The following is a 19,947-nucleotide window of genomic DNA, read 5'->3' on the forward strand; positions in this document are numbered from 1 at the left end:
TACCCTTTTAGTTTTTACTTGATATATCATTATATTTGAAGTTAGTTGCTTATAGACAACATAGAGTTGGGATGTGCTTTTTAATCACTTCTGCCAATCTCTGCCTTTTAATTAGTATACTCAGACCATTTACATTTAATATAATTATTTATATGTTTAGGTTTTAGTCTGCCATTTTAAATTTGGGTTTTTTTGTTCTGTTCCCCAGCACCACCTCTCCCCCAAGCTGTCTCCTTTTTCCTGCCTTCCTATAGGTTATTTGAGCATTTTGAGAATTCCATTTTGATTTATCTATAGTGTTTTTTAAGTGTACCTTTTTGTATAGATTCTTTTTTTTAGCAAATTTTTTTTTTTTTTTGGTTGTGTTGGATCTTCGTTTCTGTGTGAGGGCATTTTCTAGTTGCGGCAAGCGGGGGCCACTCTTCATCATGGTGCGCGGGCCTCTCACTATCGCAGCCTCTCTTGTTGCGGAGCACAAGCTCCAGACGCGCAGGCTCAGTAGTTGTGGCTCACGGGCCCAGTTGCTCCGTGGCATGTGGGATCTTCCCAGACCAGGGCTCGAACCCGTGTCCCCTGCATTAGCAAGCAGATTCTCAACCACTGTGCCACCAGGGAAGCCCTTGTATAGATTCTTAATCAGTTGGATCTAAGTATTATATATCCATCACTTATCACAGTTTACTGGTGTCATCATTTTACCAGTTTGAGTATAGATACCATACCTCTCTTTGCCCTTCCCCATTTATAGTATAACTGTCTTTTAAATATTTCCTCTATACATTTATATATGTATGTAGAAGAAAAATTATAGCATCAGACAGTGTTGTAATTTTTTGCTTCAACTGTCACACATAATTTAAAAAAACTCAAGAGGAAAAGGATGGCCTGCTGTATTTACCCATATTTTTGCTCACCATGTCCTTTCTTTCTTCCGGATATTCCAAGGTTCTATCTTTTATTGTTTCCTTCCTGTTTAGAGAATTTCGTTCAGTTATTCTTTTAGGATAAGTCTGCTGGTTAAAAATACTCTTAGTTTTCTTTCATCTGAAAATGTCTTCATTTCTGAAGGATATTTTCACTAGGTATAGGATTCTGGATTGACAGTTCCTTTTTTGTCAGCACTTGAAAAATACTGTGTTACTTCCTCCTGGGCTCCATGGTTTCTGATGAGAAATTTGCTGTCACGTGGATTATTTTCCCCCTATAGGAAAGGTGTCAGTTTTCTCTGGATGCTTCCAAGGTTTTTTCTTTGTCTTTAGTTTAACTATGATGGGTATTGGCATAGATTACTTTAGATTTATCCTGTTTGGGATTCACTCAGAATCTTAAATCCATAGGTTATGTCTCTTGCTAAATCTGGGTACTTTTCAGCCATTATTTAATACTTTTTCAATCTTACTCTTTTTCTCCTCTTCTCCAAAAGTCTAATGACATGAATGTTAGGTGTTTTGTGATGGTCTCACAAGCCCCTAGCATTCTGGGGTTTTTTTTTTCCAGTCTGTTTTCTCTCTGTTGTTCAGACTGGGTAACTTCTATTACTCTATCTTCAGATTCACTTATTCTTCCCTCTCTTCCCTACATTCTCCTTTTGAGTCCATCCATTATGTCTTTATTTTTTTTTTATATCTTCTATTTCATTGTTGAAACTTTCAATTTCTTTCGTGAGGCTATTTGTTTCAAGTGTGTTTGTAATTGCTTGTTGAAACATGTTTTTTATTGCTGCTTTAAAATCTTTGTCAGATTATTCTAACATCTCTGACATCTAACTTTCGGTATATATTGGTTGTCATTTTTCAATCAGTTTGAGACTTACCTCATTCCTGTTGTAATAAGTGGTTTTCAAATGAAAACTGGAATTTTTTATATTATGTTTTATGATTCTATATCTTATTTAAAACTTTGGTTCTAACTCACTTTCTCTGATACCACTCCAGCTGAGGAGAAGGGTTGCTACCTTATTACTACCAGGTGGAGGTAGAAGTCCAGATTCCCCACTTGGCCTGTTTTGACACTGGATGGGAGGGAACAGTTCCTCATTACTACTGGATGTAGATGTTCTGGCTCCCCACATGGTCTATAATGACACTGTGGTAGAGGAGACCTCACTATTGCTGGGCGATGGTGAAAGTCCTGACTCTCCAGTCCAGTGTAGTATCCACTGCACTGTGGGGGTGTGTGTGTGGGGGGAATGGAGATAAAAGTCCAGGCTCTCTACTTGGCCTTCTCTGACACTACCCTGGCAGGGGTGTTGGGGTACCTCATTATAAGAAGTTGAGGCTCCTCACTCAGCCTTTGCTTGTTGGGTGTAGCCAAAGTCTTTTTCTGTGATATTTGGCTGGGATAGAGAATTTGTTTTCTGAAAGTTTTCTATCTTGCAAGGCTTCCCCTTTCCTGGTGCTATGTCTAGGAGAGGCTTTTCTTGAGACTTCAAGACACACATTTGTCTGTGTCCACTTGTGTTTCTGAATTCTTTAGCATCACTTCTGCAGTATGTGAGGCAAAAATAAAACCTAGGGTATTCACCACCTTGATATTCCTCAAGTCCCAAGGTCCCTAGCCTGTCTGATTTCTTTTTTCCACCATTCAGAGTCATCTTATGTGTTTTATAAATAATAGCTTAGTCAAATCTCCTTGATATCTTATTTTATTCCCCTTGTGCTTGATCTCTGAATTCTAATGATCTGGAGTGGAGCCTGGGTGTGGTTGCTTTAAAATATGTCCACAAGAGTTTTGGCAGTCCTCCCTTCAAGGAGCCTAATCTCTGTTTCATTAGTTGTTTTTTCTGGTTTTTTTCCTTGTTCTTTTGTTTGGAACAAATTCCTCTGTCTTCTCATTTTGCTTAACTTTCTCTGTCTCTGTGAAATTAGGTGAAACAGTTACCTATCCCAGTTTTGAAGGGGTGCCCTTGTTTGGAAACATCCCTATTCAGTCTATGTGTGCCCAGTGGCTTTGGTGGGAGAGCTGGATCTGAAGTGAGCACTGGTCAAGTCTTCCGCTAGGGTGTGCTGGTAGCTATCACCTTTTTTGAGGGGCTGGAGATGGAGGGGCTAGAACCAGAGCCACATGTAAGCTGGGCTTCTCCTGTGCTCAGTGGGTGTCACCACCCTCTCAGGGGCAGGATCAGGTCCCAAAGTGTGGGAGCAGAAGCCCTGGGGGCCAGGTCCGAGCTGATTCTGTTCCTTCTAAGCATGAGATCTCCCCCCCTCCCAACAACGACACCTTCGCCTCAGAGGGGAGCAGCGCTGGAGCAAGAGGGGCCAGAGTGAACACCTGGTGCTATTTAGGTCTTTAATTTCTTTCAACAATGTTTTGTAGCTTTCAGTATACAAGTGTCTTCCTTCATTAAATTTATTCCTAAGTATTTTATTCTTTTTGATGCTATTGTAAATGGAATTGTTTTCTTAATTTCATTTTAGATTATTCATTGCTAGTGTATAGCAATACAATTAAGTGTTGTATATTGATCTTGTATCCTGCAACCTTGCTGAACTTTATTATTTCTAATAGTTTTTAGTGGAGATCTCTATCTGTTAGAAAGGAGGAAACTCAAACAACTGGTTACAGTAACTTTGTATGTGTAAGACCTCTAGAGAGGAAGGAAAGCCCAGCTCTTAAGGAGAATAAAGAGAGGAAGTGCTGGGCTGTCTGTGCCCATGGTTGTTAGAAAAGTAGTGATTTACAAAACTGGTCTTCCTGGAAAAAGGAAGAGGGATGGAGAAAGAAAACAGATACTTCAATAATATCACTGGGACCTATCAGAAGGAATTACAATGTTAATGACTTACCATAAATGACATAATACCTCAACCGATGAATTGAGAGCTATTACTTTTTCTAGAAGCGGTTCCTGTAGGGTTGTGTAAATCCTTGACTGTGGGGGAAAAACCTTGTGCTCACTTCAGTCTGTTTCTTTACTCTGCCCTTTAAATCTTTATTTGTATTTCTCAAAGACTTCAATTACCTTAGAGCTATTGAAATAACTTTTTGTATATTTAATGGTTACTACAATTAATTTTCTTTCTAAAACACGAGAACTCTCCACCCCATCAATAGTGACAGATTCAGTTAAAATGTCAACCTAAAAACAAGACCACAAAAATCAAAAGCTGCATTTGGAGTACATGAACATGTTTGGGCTTTTGGATTACATTTCAGTAACCCTCTACTTAACAAGAGACAATAACAACGTGCATGTGATTCACAAAATAGAATGAAGGCTGGTTGCCAAAATACGGTTAATATATATTCATTATTATATAATTAGCTTCTGCTTCTTTTTAACCAGTTATTTTTAGAAAGCAGTAGATAGATATACTTAGAATAATAAACAATTTTGATTGGTTACACTATTATGATGTCAGATGGAACTCAATAATTTAGAGTAGGCTAGCATATTACACATCTATGAAGTCACTAAGTATATATATATATATATATATATATATATATATATATGAAAATTACATTTTATCATTTGCTAATTTGTGCTCTTACTTCAAGGCTATTTATTAATATTTGATACGTGGAGTAAAGAAAACAGTATGTGTGCTTAAGCACACACATATATAGACTCAGAACAGTTAATATATGAAGTGCCTAGTTCAATTCCTGGCCTATAGTATGCCTCAATAAATGCTGGTTGTAATATTTTAAATTCTCACTAATATTGTCTCCCACAAGGTTCTTTACAGTGCCTTGCCTCACAAGCACTTAAATTTAGAATACTGGACTCTCCCCTTCCTTCCCTGTCTTTAGCATACATTTGTCCAAATCTTATTCATACACAACTGGCCACAGATAGTTGTTGGACACCTATGACTTTCCTACTGTTCAAGCTGGTTTTTGAAAACCTTAAAACAGCAAATCCCGTTGACTGCAAACACCGACAGCAAATGTGTAACAATTAACGCCTTTCCCCCATGTGCCCTGCTCCCTGCTACCAGAGATGCATTAGACTTCTTATCTAAATAAATTCCCAAGAACCTAGAAATCTTTGTGTACCTACAAAGAAACTCGAGGGTATGAGAAGAGGGAGATTCCCTTCATCCAGGGCATGCAGAAAACTTCCCACAGATTTCTGTAACAGGACAGAATTACTCTAATCTTTGGGGTTGTGTCTCTTTTAAGGCTCGAAGGACTAGAAAAACCTCACCTGAAAGTTGAGCTTACCGAAAAGGGGAGCATTGTATACTCAAAACTCTCTACCCCGTACTGGAAGCGACCTTCGGGCAGCACCGGCTTCTGCGCCTGTATCACAACTGCCGCCCTTCTTGCTCGGGGTTCTCGGTTTATTCCAGCTTCCTTTGCTCTCTTCAGGCTCTTTCCCAGACTTCCGTTCGAACTTCCCGGCCGCGGCAGAACCCACCAATCACAAACGTCCTTCCTCGGGCCACGCCCCCCCACATCGCTCCCTCCGGGAACCGGAGTCGGATTTCGCGCACACCCCTCCTTCCATTACGCACGCTGCGCGCGGACGTCGGCCTCTGACGCCGTCGTTGCCCTCGGGGTCGGCTCTCGCCCGGGTCGCTCCCGCCGACCGTTGGGCGCCCGGTCGAACGTCCTCCCTCAGGCCCTCCCACACCCTAGGAACCGCTCTGGCGGCGGCGACCCATGTGGGGGTTCGGGCTCCTGCGGTCGCCGCAGCTGCTTCTCCTGCTGCCGCAGCTCGGAATCGGAGTCGCAGCGTTCAGCTCTCAGGCCAGAACCATGAACCTGGGCGGCAGCAGCAGCCGCAGCGGCGCGCTTTGCTCCCCGTCAGCCGAGCGGCGCAGGCAGCAGTGCGTGCAGCTGTCCGCGGTGCCGGGAGCCGACCCGCAGCGAGGCAACGAGTTGGTCCTGCTGGCGGCGGCGGTGGCGGCCGCCGGGGAGGGACCGGAACGGCGGGACCTCCATGGGGACCTGGCGAAGGAGGAGCCGCAACCACCGCCCCAGCATCACGTACTCTATTTCCCCGGGGATGTGCAGGTAACCTGCGGCCTGCCTGGGCACATGCTCCTTCTTCTTGTACATATGCGAATTCTCGAGATTCCTCCCTCGTAGCTGGGGCCCGGTTCCTTGCCTCGCCTGAACACACTCACACATGGCGCTAAATGGGGTGGCTCCACGAAATCCAGAACCGCCCCTTCCACGCCCTGACCCCCTCCTCATAGAGCCCTAGACAGGAGGTGTCCTTGGGAGGGCTACGACCTCGAAAGAGCCAGCCGTTAGTCCAGGTTTCGAGGGGGTGGAATTTAAGACCTAGAAACGAGACAATGTGTATTTATTCTATAACTTGGTTTCTCAGAGGATCGGTGGGGGAGGGGGGCAGGAGGCGGAGAGAGGGCTTTTAAATTAGCGTGCTGGCAGTTATTAAAAAGTAAACAAAATACTAGTACTAGGGTGTGACACTCTCAGTAACCCTACGAAAGGGAGAATGGGTGGATGAAAAGGGACAGTAATTGCTGAGCATGTCAACATTTTGATGCTCACCAAAATTCTGTACTTTTGTTTTTGTGTGTGATTTTATCTTTATTATTAATTTTGCGGCTGCAGGCAAATATACATGGCTATGTTGTCCTGGAAAGCTGGGCCTTAATCTAGATCTTAATCTAGAACTGCTTTGTCTAATAGGGTAGCCATTAGTTATATGGGGCTATTTAATTAAAACTAAATAGAATTAAAAATCCAGTTTCTCCGTCGCACTAGCTGCATTTCAAGTGCTCAGTGGCCCCTAAGGTTTGTGTGTGCTGTACTGGACAGTGCAGATACTGAGCATTTCCACGGAACATTCCCATAATCACAGAGTTCTCTTGGGTAGTGCTGGTATAGACAGGTAAAGCTAAAATATGGCTGGATGTGTTTCTTAAACCGTGAAATAATTAGTTTATTAAACAATTGTTGTTTTTGAAATTAGTGCTTTAAAAAAATATGCTTACGAACGTTGTGCCCTGAGTCAGATGATGATGAAGGTAAATGTAGTTTTTTCTCTTGCCCTCCAAATAATTGACTGGTCTAGTTGACTGCTAATCAAAACTAGTATTTCGATTTAAGAGGAGGAATTTAATGTACTCAGTTGATGCCCTTTTGCTCAGTTTGGGAAATCAGCGTGGCATTGCTGACAGTGACTTCCAGGGTTTTGTGGACCAGCTACTGTGTGCATCTATAATAATGATGATGATGATAATAATGGTAACTAACCTTCATTGAACACCTACTAAATATTTTTAAAGTGTGCAAGTCAGAATATAGCACAGATCTTCAGGTGAAGTCTATAAAATGCTAAATGTAGTTAGACTAATACCTCCTTTCATTTTGACATCATCCATTTCTTTATGAAGCCTGAGATTCCATTAGCTTTTTGGACAGTGATATACTGTTGATTTATGCAGAGTATGAAGTCCTCTAAAAACCCAGGGCTTTTAGAGAAGACATAGAGAATAATAATGCATCAAAGGCTCTGAGGCCAGATCGCCTAGTTTTAAACCCTGATTCTGCACTTTTTAGCTATGAAACATCTGGCCAATTGTTAAACCTCTCTGTGTTGCAGCCAGCTCAACTACAAAATGGGAATAATGATGTATAGGATATCAATGAGGATTAAATATGTGAATACCCAATGAGTTACCCTCCCTTCTTATCTTTCTGACGACCTTTTTAATTATGGGGGAGTTCTGTAGCGCTCAGTTCTTGGACTTTTCCTCTGACTACCTTTACTCCCTTTGTGATCTCTTTCAGTCTTGTGGCTTTACATGCTCTGACGACCTTCAACATTTGTTTTCTAGCCTAGACATATTCCTGGAACTTTAGACTTGCCAGTTACGTGCACGTATTTCCTTTCGGACATTTAATAGATATCTCAAACCTAAAGTCTCTGGATCTTTCTCCCTAAACTTGCTCGTCCTGTAGTCATCATCTTGTCTCTCAGTTAATGGAGACACTTCCTATTTAGTTGCTCAAGTTAGAAATCTTGAAATTATCCTTTTGTCCTCTCTTAATACATCAGCAAATAAAGTGGCTTTACCTTCTAAATGTATCTAGAAGTGATCAGAAAAATCATTTAAAAACCTAAGTCAAATCATACCACACCTCTGCTCAAAACACCAGCAGCTTCCCGTGCCACTCAGAGTAGAAGCCAGAGTCCTCTTGATGGCATGCAAGGCCCTTCAATCTATTTACCTTTCCCACCCTGTAGCTTTTCTTTTTTTCTCTTTTTTGGCCACACCGCTTGGCACGCAGGATCTTTGTTCCCTGACCAGGGATTGAGCCTGTGACCCTGCAGTGGCAGCTCGGAGTCCTCACCATTGGACCACCAGGGAATTCCCACCGTGCTGCTTTTTTGACTGTTTCCTTTATCTGTTTTACTCTCCACAGAAGGCTCCAGCCACACCAGCCTTCTTCATATTGCTCATGGTAGGCACACTTGACCTCAAGCTTTGCACGTACTGCCTGGAACAATCTTCCTGCAGATGTCTATAAGGATTCATTAGTTCACCTATTTCAAGTCTTTGCTCAAAAGTTGCCTTCAAAGTGAGGCCTTTGATGACCATCCTATTTAATAATCATACATGTGCACAGGATCCCTGTCAACTTTTCTCCTAATAAATAATTAGGATAATTTATTTTTATCCATTTCATTTACTATATTAGTTATTCATTTTGGGTTTTGTCTGTCTTCCACTAGTATGATGCACGCTTCACATCTGTTTTCTTCACTGTTGTATCTGCGATGCTTAGTGAGTGGCATGAAGTAGGTGTTCAGTAGATAGCTTGTTGAATGAATAAACGTGTGTAAGTTCTTTTGAACAATGTATTAAGTGCTACTTGGCTATTATTATATGAAGGGCTTTTAGGCTCAGATTTCCTTCTCTTTGCACTTGATTCTTTTGAGCCTAATGTCTATTCTGATGAAATTTACCCTGTGAGATACAGCTCATCTTTTAGTGTATTGATCCTTTTAGAACCTTTATTTTCATTTATATCATATATAGATTAAATAAGCATTCTTTCTATATCTTTATTTTTAATTTGGATAAATATTGAACAGAATAGGGCCAAACAGAACTTTGTAGGATACCATTAGAAGTTTTGCCTCATGTTAACACAGATTCATTATTTGATGTTAATTGGATCTGGTTGACAGTGTAGTTTTTTTTTTTTTTTTTTTTTTTTTATTTATTTATGGCTGTGTTGGGTCTTCGTTTCTGTGCAAGGGTTTCCTCTAGTTGCGGCAAGTGGGGGCCACTCTTCATCACGGTGCGCGGGCCTCTCACCATCGCGGCCTCTCTTGTTGCGGAGCACAGGCTCCAGACGCGCAGGCTCAGTAATTGTGGCTCACGGGCTCAGTTGCTCTGCGGCATGTGGGATCTTCCCAGACCAGGGCTCGAACCTGTGTCCCCTGCATTGGCAGGCGGATTCTCAACCACTGCGCCACCAGGGAAGCCCAACAGTGTAGTTTTAAATGCTAATTACCATTACTTTTTGATGTTCTTCTTGCAGTCATCTTTTATTGTATGTCCTTTTTAATTCTATGCTTGCCCTTTTATCCTTTGAATTACAGGAAAGCTGAGGCCGTAGTAATTCACTTTTCTTTAGGTACCTCTTGATGTTTTTCTTATCAGTAATGATTTTGGAGGGGGATCAGAATTTTTTTAAGTAGGTACTGTCCAGTTTTCTTGAGTTTCTTGCTTTTTAAATCCTCAGGATACAGAATTGTAGGTATTTCTATTTTTTTTTTTTTTTTTTTTTTTTTTTATGGCTGTGTTGGGTCTTCGTTTCTGTGCGAGGGCTTTCTCTAGTTGCGGCAAGTGGGGGCCACTCTTCATCGCGGTGCGCGGGCCTCTCACTGTCGCGGCCTCTCTTGTTGCGGAGCACAGGCTCCAAACGCGCAGGCTCAGTAGTTGTGGCTCACGGGCCTAGTTGCTCCGCTGCATGTGAGATCTTCCCAGACCAGGGCTCGAACCCATGTCCCCTGCATTGGCAGGCAGATTCTCAACCACTGCACCACCAGGGAAGCCCAGTATTTCTATTTTTAAGTGTAAGGTTACAATTTGATGAATTTCAACAACTACAATTACGTAACCATCGCAATAATCATGTAATACAACATCTTCATCACCCTAAAAAGTACCCCTGTGCCCTACTTTAGTCAATCTCTTTTCTCAGCCACAGGCAACCACTAATCTGCTTTCTTTTCAGTACAGTTTTGCCTTTTCTAGATTTTCATTAGTTAGGAATCATGTAGTATGTAGTCTTGTGTCTGGCTTCTTTCACTTAGCCTAATGCTTTTGAAATTCATTCTTTCTGTTGTCTCTATCATGAGTTTATTTCTTTTTAATGCCAAGTAGTTTTCTGTGTATGGACATACAATTTGCTTACCCATTCAGCAGTTCATGAACATTTGGGTCATTTCCAAGTTTAGCTTTTAAAAACTTTTGCTTTCCTAAACACTAGGATATATAGATGACCATGCCCTAAGTGTATGTCCTGGTGAGTAGGAAAAGACTCACTTCTCCTGTGTGACTCTCCTTTGCTATTCACACTATTACCACACTCAGAACATTTCTGACAACAGATGTGTGGGTATTTCCCCCCACACCAAGCAATTCTCTGCAACACCAGCTGGGGTCCTATAATTCAATTCAATTCTGATACTGTCTACCTGGAGTTAGTGTCAGATTCCACACGTTAAGGGCTCAGTCCCACAAGTCTTTTCCCCTCCCCACTTCAGACGCCAGTCGCCAAGTCCCAGTTTATCACCTGTACTGCTGACTGACCAGCTATATATTGGGGTTTGCACGATCCCCCTCCTTGGGTTCAGTTAGTATGCTAGAATGGCTCACAGAACTTTGGAAAACAGTTTACATACTGTTTACCCATTTATTATGAAAGGATATGATAAAGGATACAGGTGAACATCCAGATGGAAGAGATGCATAGGGCAAGGTATGTGGGAAGAGGTGCAGAGCCTCCATGCTCTCTCTGAGTGCACCGCTTTCCTAGCACCTCCTTGTGTTCACCAACCTGGAAGCTATCCAAACTTGTACTTTGGGGATTTTTATGGAGGCTTCATTGCATAGGTATGATCAGTCATTAACTTTATTTCCAGTCCCTCTCTGGAGAATGGGGAGTGGGGTCGAAAGTTCCAAACTTCTCATCATGTCTTGGTCTTTCTGGTGACCAACCCCTATCACCCATGAAATTACAAGGGTTTTAAGGAGCTCTGTGCCAAGAACCATGGGCACGCGTGCACACACACAAACACAAACACACACACACACACTACTATTTCACATCTGACCATATACCCTGGGGCTTCGTGTGCTATGTCGAGCAGCCTTCTTAGGCTGTTCCTGTTACGGTCCTTTTAGCTTGCTTACGTGAGATGTCCACTTTATGCCCAGCGAAGATGCCCCCTTGACCCATTTTTTATGGAAGTACAGCTCGTACCCTATATAGCTCTCCTCACTCTGCTATAACAATAGTCCACCTAACTTAAGTCTTTATCATGGAGACACATGTCAAGTTTTCCTAAAAATCCTTTGTACCAGTACTTCAGTAGCAGTGTGGGATGGGCCTTTATGTTTTTGCAGGTCAGCAAGCATCTACTTGTGGAGTAACTACCCCTTAATCTCTCCAGGAGATTCTCTTGCCACCTGCCTCACTGGGGATGAGGAAGCATGCCTCCCACCCTTTAACCGCTACAGGGAGAGTAAGTGCATTGCATTCCCAACTGGGATGAAAACTCTCTCAAAAGAAAACCCTTTCTTCCCACTTCTTCCACCTCTTCTGTAGATTGGCCTTGGATAGTAGCCTGGGTTGCAGAACTGGTTTTGACTACCTGTTAGCAAGTCCTATGGGGATGTCTGGTGTCTCTTTCTAGACTATAGGAGTACTTATCCATTGTTCTTAGATCTGGACTTCTTAGACACAAGAGTAACAATCTTATTTTTACATTTTAGTACATACACACAGTTACTTAGTATGAGCATTTTCCTCCTCTGATCATGTAAACTCAGGTTAATCAAAGAAAATACCAAGTTTTTAGGTTTACCACCTCCTATGTGGTAGAGACTAAACAGAGTCATAAAATCTTGTTCATTTTAGCTCATTAAATAACTATATAATATAAATAACTGTATAGTTTGTAGGAGCTCAGTTTCCTTAGCTATAAAAACGATTTAGATATTTGTGCTTTCTTTTGTATTTGGCACTTATATCTAACTATTTAGGAATCCATAGAATAATTCAGTGTTGGCTCTGTTCTTCCCAACTAATATTTGGGTGTCTTTATGAAGACCTGACTAATGTTCCTACTTCAGACATAATAGGAATTCTACTGCATAATCCTGGAATTTCTACTAATACTACAAAACTGAGCTCATATATTTGTGGAGCCTTCCCTGATGTCCCAAGACATAGCTTGAGTCTCCCTTTCTCTATGTCCCCTCACAGTTCTTCACATATCCCTGCTTTACAGCAGTAATCATATTGCCTTGTAATTATTTATCTCTGTCTCTCCCACTGGACTGTGTTCTTGAGGGACTGTGAACTGTGCTTAGTGACCCCCAAATGCCCACTGATGAATATATGAAGAAATGGAAGTCAAAGTTCAATAGGCAAGAATATTTCCACCTTTCAATTTGTGTTGGAAATTTGTTCCTTCCCTTTCTGCTGATGCCCATGTGTGTGCGCGCATGCCCACCTCTGCATGTGGGGGTAGTTCCTTTCATGTTCATCCCTCTATTCTTTACATTGGTGCCTGAATTGCAAATTCTTTCATTTTTTGGACGAAAGGGTTCTGTGCAGAGAAAGAGTGTAGATTTCTTATAGGTAGGGACAAGGGAAAGGGCCCAAATTTGCTGTCTCACTGAAATAAAAAAAGAGATATTTATCCAAAAAAAAAAAAAAAAAAGGATTTAGATGAGCCCTTTCAGATCTAAGCTCCTATGATAATTTTATATCTCATAAATCTGGATGTGCAGAAGGCAGTAGCAGAATCCATAAAAAATTAAATGATGGCCTTCTGGGAATAGATTTTTTTTTTAACATATATGACAAACTTAATGAGGTAAAAACTGTTAAGAAGGACTTGAGCATCCTGTTGGGAAAGTTATCAAAGGATATGAATAGAGAATTAACAAATGAAAATTGCCAATAAACATAGAAAAATGTTCAACCTGATTAGGAATAAAAATATGCAAATTAAAAGTAAAATAGTTTATCTTAGTAGCAAAGATTTTTTAAAAATTAATGCTAATAGCCAGTGTGGGTAAGGATGTGAGAAAATAAGCACTCTTATATACTTCCAGTGGAAGTATCAGTTGGTATTAATCTTTTTGATGGAAAGTCTAAAAATTATACAAACCTATACTTATTGATAAGGAATCATGCCTGTAACATTTTAAAGTGAAAACTGTGTGTATCATCTTGCTGAGGGAAGAAATAAAGAACGCTCTCTTACATACATACTTGTTTATGTGTATGTATACTAAAGAACACTGGAATACTAGACACCAAAATTTTAATAGTGATTATTTCTAATGGTGGTTTTATGGATTGGTGGTTTTTATATCTTCCTTATACCTTTGCATGTAGACTAAATTTTTGTAGTATTACTTTTATTAGTCTTAATTTTTTTAATAGAAAAATGTGTATATTGCTAAAAATTCATTTTATTTAAGGTTGTACATTGAAAAATAAGTCTCCTTTTCATCCCTTTGGATGAATGGAGGCAGTCTCCGATTTCCCTTCCCTAAGGCTAACCATTGTTACTGATTTATATGTCCTTCCAGAGACATTCTATGCTGATGCAAACTTTTTTTTTTTTAATCACAAATGATAGCTCAGCATTCAGGGGTTTTTTTAGCCCTTATTTTACAACCCGTATGAGTACTCATAGAACTGCCTCATTCTTCTGAAGCAGGAATAAATGTCCTTATACAGATTTATTTATGCATGTGTGCAAGTATATCCCTGAGATAAATTCCTAGAAGTAGAATTACTAGGTCAAAAGAGAGGTGCATTTAAAAATGTTTGGTATATGATTGTTAGAAATAAGGAAAAATTACAATTCTATTTCTCTTCTCTCACACTATATACCCAGTCCATTAGCAAATGCTGTTGACTCTACCTTCAAAATATATACAGAATCTGACCAGTTCTTACCACCTTTGCTTCTACTACCACTGTGGTTCAAGCCACCTTCTCTCATTGGGGTTATACTTAAGTAGCCTCCTACTGGTCTCCCTGCTTCAAACTGTTGCCCCTTTGCACACAGGAGTCAGAGTAATCCTTCCAAACAGATTATATCAGCCGTCTACTCCACACCCTATCAGAGCAAAGTCCAAAGTCCTCAGGGTATCTTACAAGGCATGATCAGCACCTCCCCTCTTCACCAGCAATCTCTGTGACCCTCTTGGTGGTCACTTTTGCTCCTTCTTCACTTCACTGGGGGTACACTGGTCTCACTGGTGTATCTTGGTTATACCAACGATGGCTCCACTTCAGGTCCTTTTGCAGTTCCTTATGACTGAAATAATCATGACTCAGTCCCTCAGCTCCTTCTCAACTATTGCCTTATTGGAGACTACCCTGTGTTTAAATAATAATCTTCCACCCACTCCAAAACTTTGCGCTCTTTTTCCCTTGCTTTGTTATCCATCGCACTTATCACCGTATAATGTCTTGTGCTGTCTAGCCGCTAGCTACTTGTAGCTATTGACCGCTTGAAATTTAGTGTAATCAAAGAACTAAATTTTAAATTGTATTTAACTTTAAATTTAAATTTAAAAACTGATATTTCAGTTCCTGGAAAACTTTTAAGTGTATTTGAGCAACTTGGGTATGTGAATCTACTTTTGCAACTGTAAATCTTATGAAATCTAAATTCAGATCAAGTATTTCCGATGAAAATTTAGCACCCAAATTGAGATGTGTTGTAAGTGTAAAATATACACTAGATTTCAAAAACTTAGAAAGAAAAAGAAATGTAATAATCTCAGTATTTTTTATGTTACATGTTGAAATGATAATATATTGGATGTATTGGGCTTAATAAAATGTATTATTAAAAATAATTTTGGGACTTCCCTGGCAGTCCAGTGGCTAAGACTCCATGCTTCCACTACAGGGGGCATGGGTTCAATCCCTGGTCGGAGAGCTAAGATCGCGCATGCCGCAGGGCGCGGCCAAAAAAAAAAAAATTTCACCTGTTAACTTTCTACTTTTTTTTTAATGTAGCTGCTGGAAAATTGTACATGTGGCTTATGTTATATTTCTGTTGGAGGGTGCTGCTCTATTAACTCATGGAGTTTATTATGTATCTCTGTACTAGAATGTGCACTCTGTGTGGGCAGGGGTTTCATCTGTTCTGATCCATGACTGTTCAGTAGGTATCCAATAAATTTTATAGAATAAATGAAATAAATTTGAATAAATTTCCCTTTTTTAAGGATATTATGAATAAAAATTGAAAGGAAAACAAAACTTACATGCACGTCCTAGAACATAAACAAAAAGTTATTAATATATATAGAATACTTATAAATAAACCAAATAAAAGAAGGCAAAAGATATGAACAGGCACAAGTAGAAATCCAGATGGCTAATAAATATATGAACAAAATTTCAACTTCATTTAAATTTTTAATAAATTCAAATTAGAATAAGTTATCCTGTGCCAATGAAATTTAACAAAGATAAAAGAAAAATTATACATACTTCTCTGGAAGACAGTATTGTAGTCTATATAGTCAACCTTAAATTATGAATATTCTTTGACCTAGTTTTTCCACATCTGGGAATTTATTTTTAAGGATGTAATCACAGATGTACATGAAGATTTTTCTATAATGTTCATTGCAGCTTTGTAATACTAAAATTGAAATTAAACATAGCATTCAGGTTGCTAGAGTAATCCAAAGAGGGAGGAGTTCAGGATAGCAGCTTTAATAGGAAAATATTTTAAAATTCTGTGTTGGTCAAAAAATCTAAGAAACCAAATTTTTATTTTCAGTTAATGTGTTAGGAATAACAGATCATATGTATACTAAATAAAATTCATTAAAAAATCTATAATCGTTCTAAAGTGTTTTATTTTTAAAATTTCTACTGTGCTATTTAGCTTTATCTTATAACCCTGTGTTTGATGGATTTGAGGCTTAAACTGAAGAAGTGATTTGTTTAAAATCTTACAACCAGAAGGTAATAGATTTATAGTTTTCATTTCTAGTACATTAACCATAGGTCATTATAACATCCCTACTTCCTCCCCAATAAAAATGGGAAACTAATTTTGTGGAAATAATTTTACATAACTGTGTATTTAATATTTGTTTTATCTTTCTTACCTTTCAGAATTACCATGAAATTATGACTCGTCATCCTGAGAATTATCAGTGGGAAAACTGGAGTCTAGAAAATGTTGCCACCATTTTAGCCCACCGGTTCCCCAATAGTTATATTTGGGTGATAAAGTGTTCCCGAATGCATTTGCACAAATTCAGCTGCTATGACAATTTTGTGAAAAGCAATATGTTTGGTGCTCCAGAACACAATACTGACTTTGGAGCTTTTAAGCACCTTTATACGTTATTAGTTAATGCTTTTAACTTAAGTCAGAAGAGTTTGCTACCAAAGAAGAATGTGAAAGATTTGAATAAGGACGCCAAAGCATCTAATTGTAGATCCAGTTCTTCTCATACTACTAATGGGTGCCGGGGAGAAAAAGAGAGGACCTGTGAAAAATTTGATGAGTCTGCCATGAGTTTTTATCCACCATCACTAAATGGTGCTTCTTTTACTTTGATTGGATTCAGTAAAGGTTGTGTTGTTTTGAATCAGTTGCTTTTTGAATTGAAAGAAGCCAAGAAAGACAGGAACATTGATGCTTTTATCAAAAGCATAAAAACAATGTACTGGCTGGATGGAGGTCATTCTGGGGGAAGCAATACTTGGATTACTTATCCAGAAGTCTTGAAAGAGTTTGCACAAACAGGGATTATTGTTCACACCCATGTAACACCTTACCAAGTACATGATCCAATGAGATCTTGGATTGGAAAGGAGCACAAGAAATTTGTTCAGATACTTGGAGATTTTGGTATGCAGGTGACTAGCCAAATTCATTTTGCAAACGAAGCTCCTTCCATAGAGAATCACTTCAGGGTTCATGAAGTATTTTGAGACTGCAGTACTATTAATGCAGAAGAGCAGAAGCACTTTGTGCTATAAATTCAGACAATGAGATGTAATTCATAGATGCATTGTCAGGTTTTTTTTGGTGGGGGTGGGGGGAAGGAAGCACACATTCCTAAACTATGAGTGTAATGTGCAGTAGTGTTCCTTGCTTGTGAATGTGGATAGTTTTTAATTGGGACTGGGTTAGAATTAGTTTATTTGAAATCCAAAAGGTGGTTTGTGATAATCCTACAGGGAGATACACGACCCTTAAGAATGAAAGTTATAATATAGTCCTTATAAAAGGCAATTAAGGTTGTTATTGTTGGAAATAGTTTATTTTCTGAGTAATGTTTAAAACCAATTTTGGTGATACTTTAAGGGTAATTAGGTATTTTGGCACTGAAAACTTTTGAGTGGAAACACTGTTTCTCTTCAAACAAAGCGAAGGCACACTGATGTTCTCCATCAATTTGCAATAACTATACCCTGCCTCTTATGTTTATAAACTTATGGTGTCATTCTTCAGTGTGCCATCAAGTGTTTTTTCTTAAGAGTCAAAATGTATTTGTTTCCACATATCTAAGAATGTGCGGTAGTATAAAGTTAGTTTTTAAAAATACTACACTTAAGCACTGTGGCTTAATTTTTAATTGACAACTTTTGGATAAGACATTTTGGAGTTTCTTGCATTTTGGCAAAAAACCAGTTCTTTTGGAAAATTGTTTCAAATTGAACATAATTATGTATACTGGGTAAAAATATAGTACAGATTTAAAATTGTTTCATCCTATCATCTTTTGAAAGAGGGCAACTTAGGTAAAATATAATACTCTATTTGGTAGTGCCCTATTGAAAAGGAGACAGATTCCATAGAACTAATTCATTATTTCTCCTGAAGCATGATTTTGTCTGCCCAAAGAAAGCATCGCTCCTTGGCCAAAATGTACAATTATATTGCTATATGAAAAGTTGAAAGAGAAAGTTTGAAGACACAAATGATTTAATTTTGGCTCAAAGACTGAATTTGCTTAACACTGCTACATAATTTGGGTGAGGTTTCCTTCTGCCCATTTTTCTTGACCTAGATAAATACATTTTGAGAAACCAAGATCTAATGAATGTCAACTAACTGAAAGATTACAATAAAAGGTTAGTGGCCTTTTTAAAAATTGTTTATTAATAATTAGCTTTTGCAGGTCATGAAATAATTAAGCAGGGAAGTAACATGCTGCTTTCAGACTGAAAAAGAAAAAAAGACTGAAGCTTAATATCAATAACCCAGAGGGTCTAAATATGTAAAACAAGTTAAAATGTTAATTTCTTGGTTTCGTCCCAGAATTATATTTTAATGACTCTATAAATATATTCCAAATATTCAGACTTATAAGAAAGGATTTTTACTTACCAGATGCTTAAATTCTATGAACTTCAGAATAGTATCTTTCAATGGTTTTTTCTTAAGGATGAAGTACAGTAGTTTTATATTGCTTCGGTTTAAATACCTGCTGCTTCTTTTGAGACCCAAAATTCCCAACAAGGAAACAAGTCAGCCTGATTCTAACATTTGATTTATTACCTGGTCTTAAAGCACCATTATTGATTGGATGGCTTCTTTCAATACGTTTAATAATCCTTGGTTAAATTTATGTGTATCTAATGTAACATAGCTAAGTTACTGAGTACTTTAATGAGGGGGGAAGGAAAGGCATTTATTTCTACAGGATTAACTAAAATGGAAAATGTATGACTTTTAGCAGAAAGATTCATTTAAAAATCTGAGATATTTAAAATATGGTCCTTGTAGCTATCCAGTCATGTAAATGCTTAATTGTAATTGTTATATGTTGAATGGATATTAAGAATAACTCTCTGGGACACCTGGAATTGCCATTGCATCAAAATGAGACAGTGTTGAAAACTAAAAATATTTTCTTTAATGAAAATATATTCACGTTGATCCATATTCAAATATTTGTTTAATACTTAAAATTTGTTCTTCACATTTGTTTAAAACTATTATAAATGTTAGTGTATCCTTTGGATTGTGGCTTTGTGTTTGTGTCATGAAAGAGTCAACTGAGAAATGTAGTCAAACAAATAATGTGAAAGTTGTTACCGCCACAGCATGAATGTACAGTTGTATTAAATTTAATCCACAGAAGTCTGTTTGGATGTGCTGTTTGTTACTAGATTTGTTAAAACTTTAGATCGTTATTCAGAAGGAAGCGATTTCTCTCCACTTTGCCAGTTTGGGTGTGTGTGTGTTTTCATTAACCTCCATGTTTTTTCATACAGGCAACTTTGAACCTTGCCTATAAAAATACATCTCTTCTTTCCTTTAAATTGCTCCACAGAAAATAGCATCATTTCCTTCTGTTGGATTTCCTAGACAACAAAATCTCTCAAAAATAAGTTCTTCCTTTTCTATGCTAATCATCTGTATTCCTTTAGCTGTCATCAAGAGACTTGGTTAGAATATGGTGTGATCTGTTCTTCATTTCATTCAAGCAATATCTATCTAAGCCCCACCAAGGGCAAAGAAGGTCTAGGCACTGAGGATACAGTACAGACAAAACAGTTCCAGCATGTGAGGATGGAAATGTGTAATAGACTAAGGCTTAAGAGGAAAAATATGAAACAAAAGGTATAATTCTTAAAAGAGCTATTCTGTTACACTTCATTTAAGGGCTTTTAAGAGAAACATGCTTTAGAGGATAAGATATTCATGTTGATAGACATCTGTGAATTCAGGTTGCTCTTTACAAAGGCAGAGAGGCCAAGCAGCTCTTA

At 38.7% G+C, this 19,947-nt stretch overlaps 1 protein-coding gene across 1 annotated transcript; it reads left to right on the forward strand.

Annotated features, from left to right (window-relative positions):
- Positions 1 to 5,475: 5,475 nt before the first annotated feature.
- Positions 5,476 to 19,666, forward strand: C7H2orf69 (chromosome 7 C2orf69 homolog). Its single transcript, XM_059927335.1, has 2 exons — positions 5,476 to 5,964; positions 16,333 to 19,666. The coding sequence occupies exons 1-2, from the start codon at positions 5,611 to 5,613 to the stop codon at positions 17,158 to 17,160; spliced, it is 1,182 nt and encodes a 393-aa protein (XP_059783318.1). The 5' UTR covers positions 5,476 to 5,610; the 3' UTR covers positions 17,161 to 19,666.
- The last annotated feature ends 281 nt before the right edge of the window (positions 19,667 to 19,947 follow it).

This window comes from Balaenoptera ricei, chromosome 7, assembly GCF_028023285.1.
Source record: "Balaenoptera ricei isolate mBalRic1 chromosome 7, mBalRic1.hap2, whole genome shotgun sequence".
NCBI classification, from domain to species: Eukaryota; Metazoa; Chordata; class Mammalia; order Artiodactyla; family Balaenopteridae; genus Balaenoptera; species Balaenoptera ricei.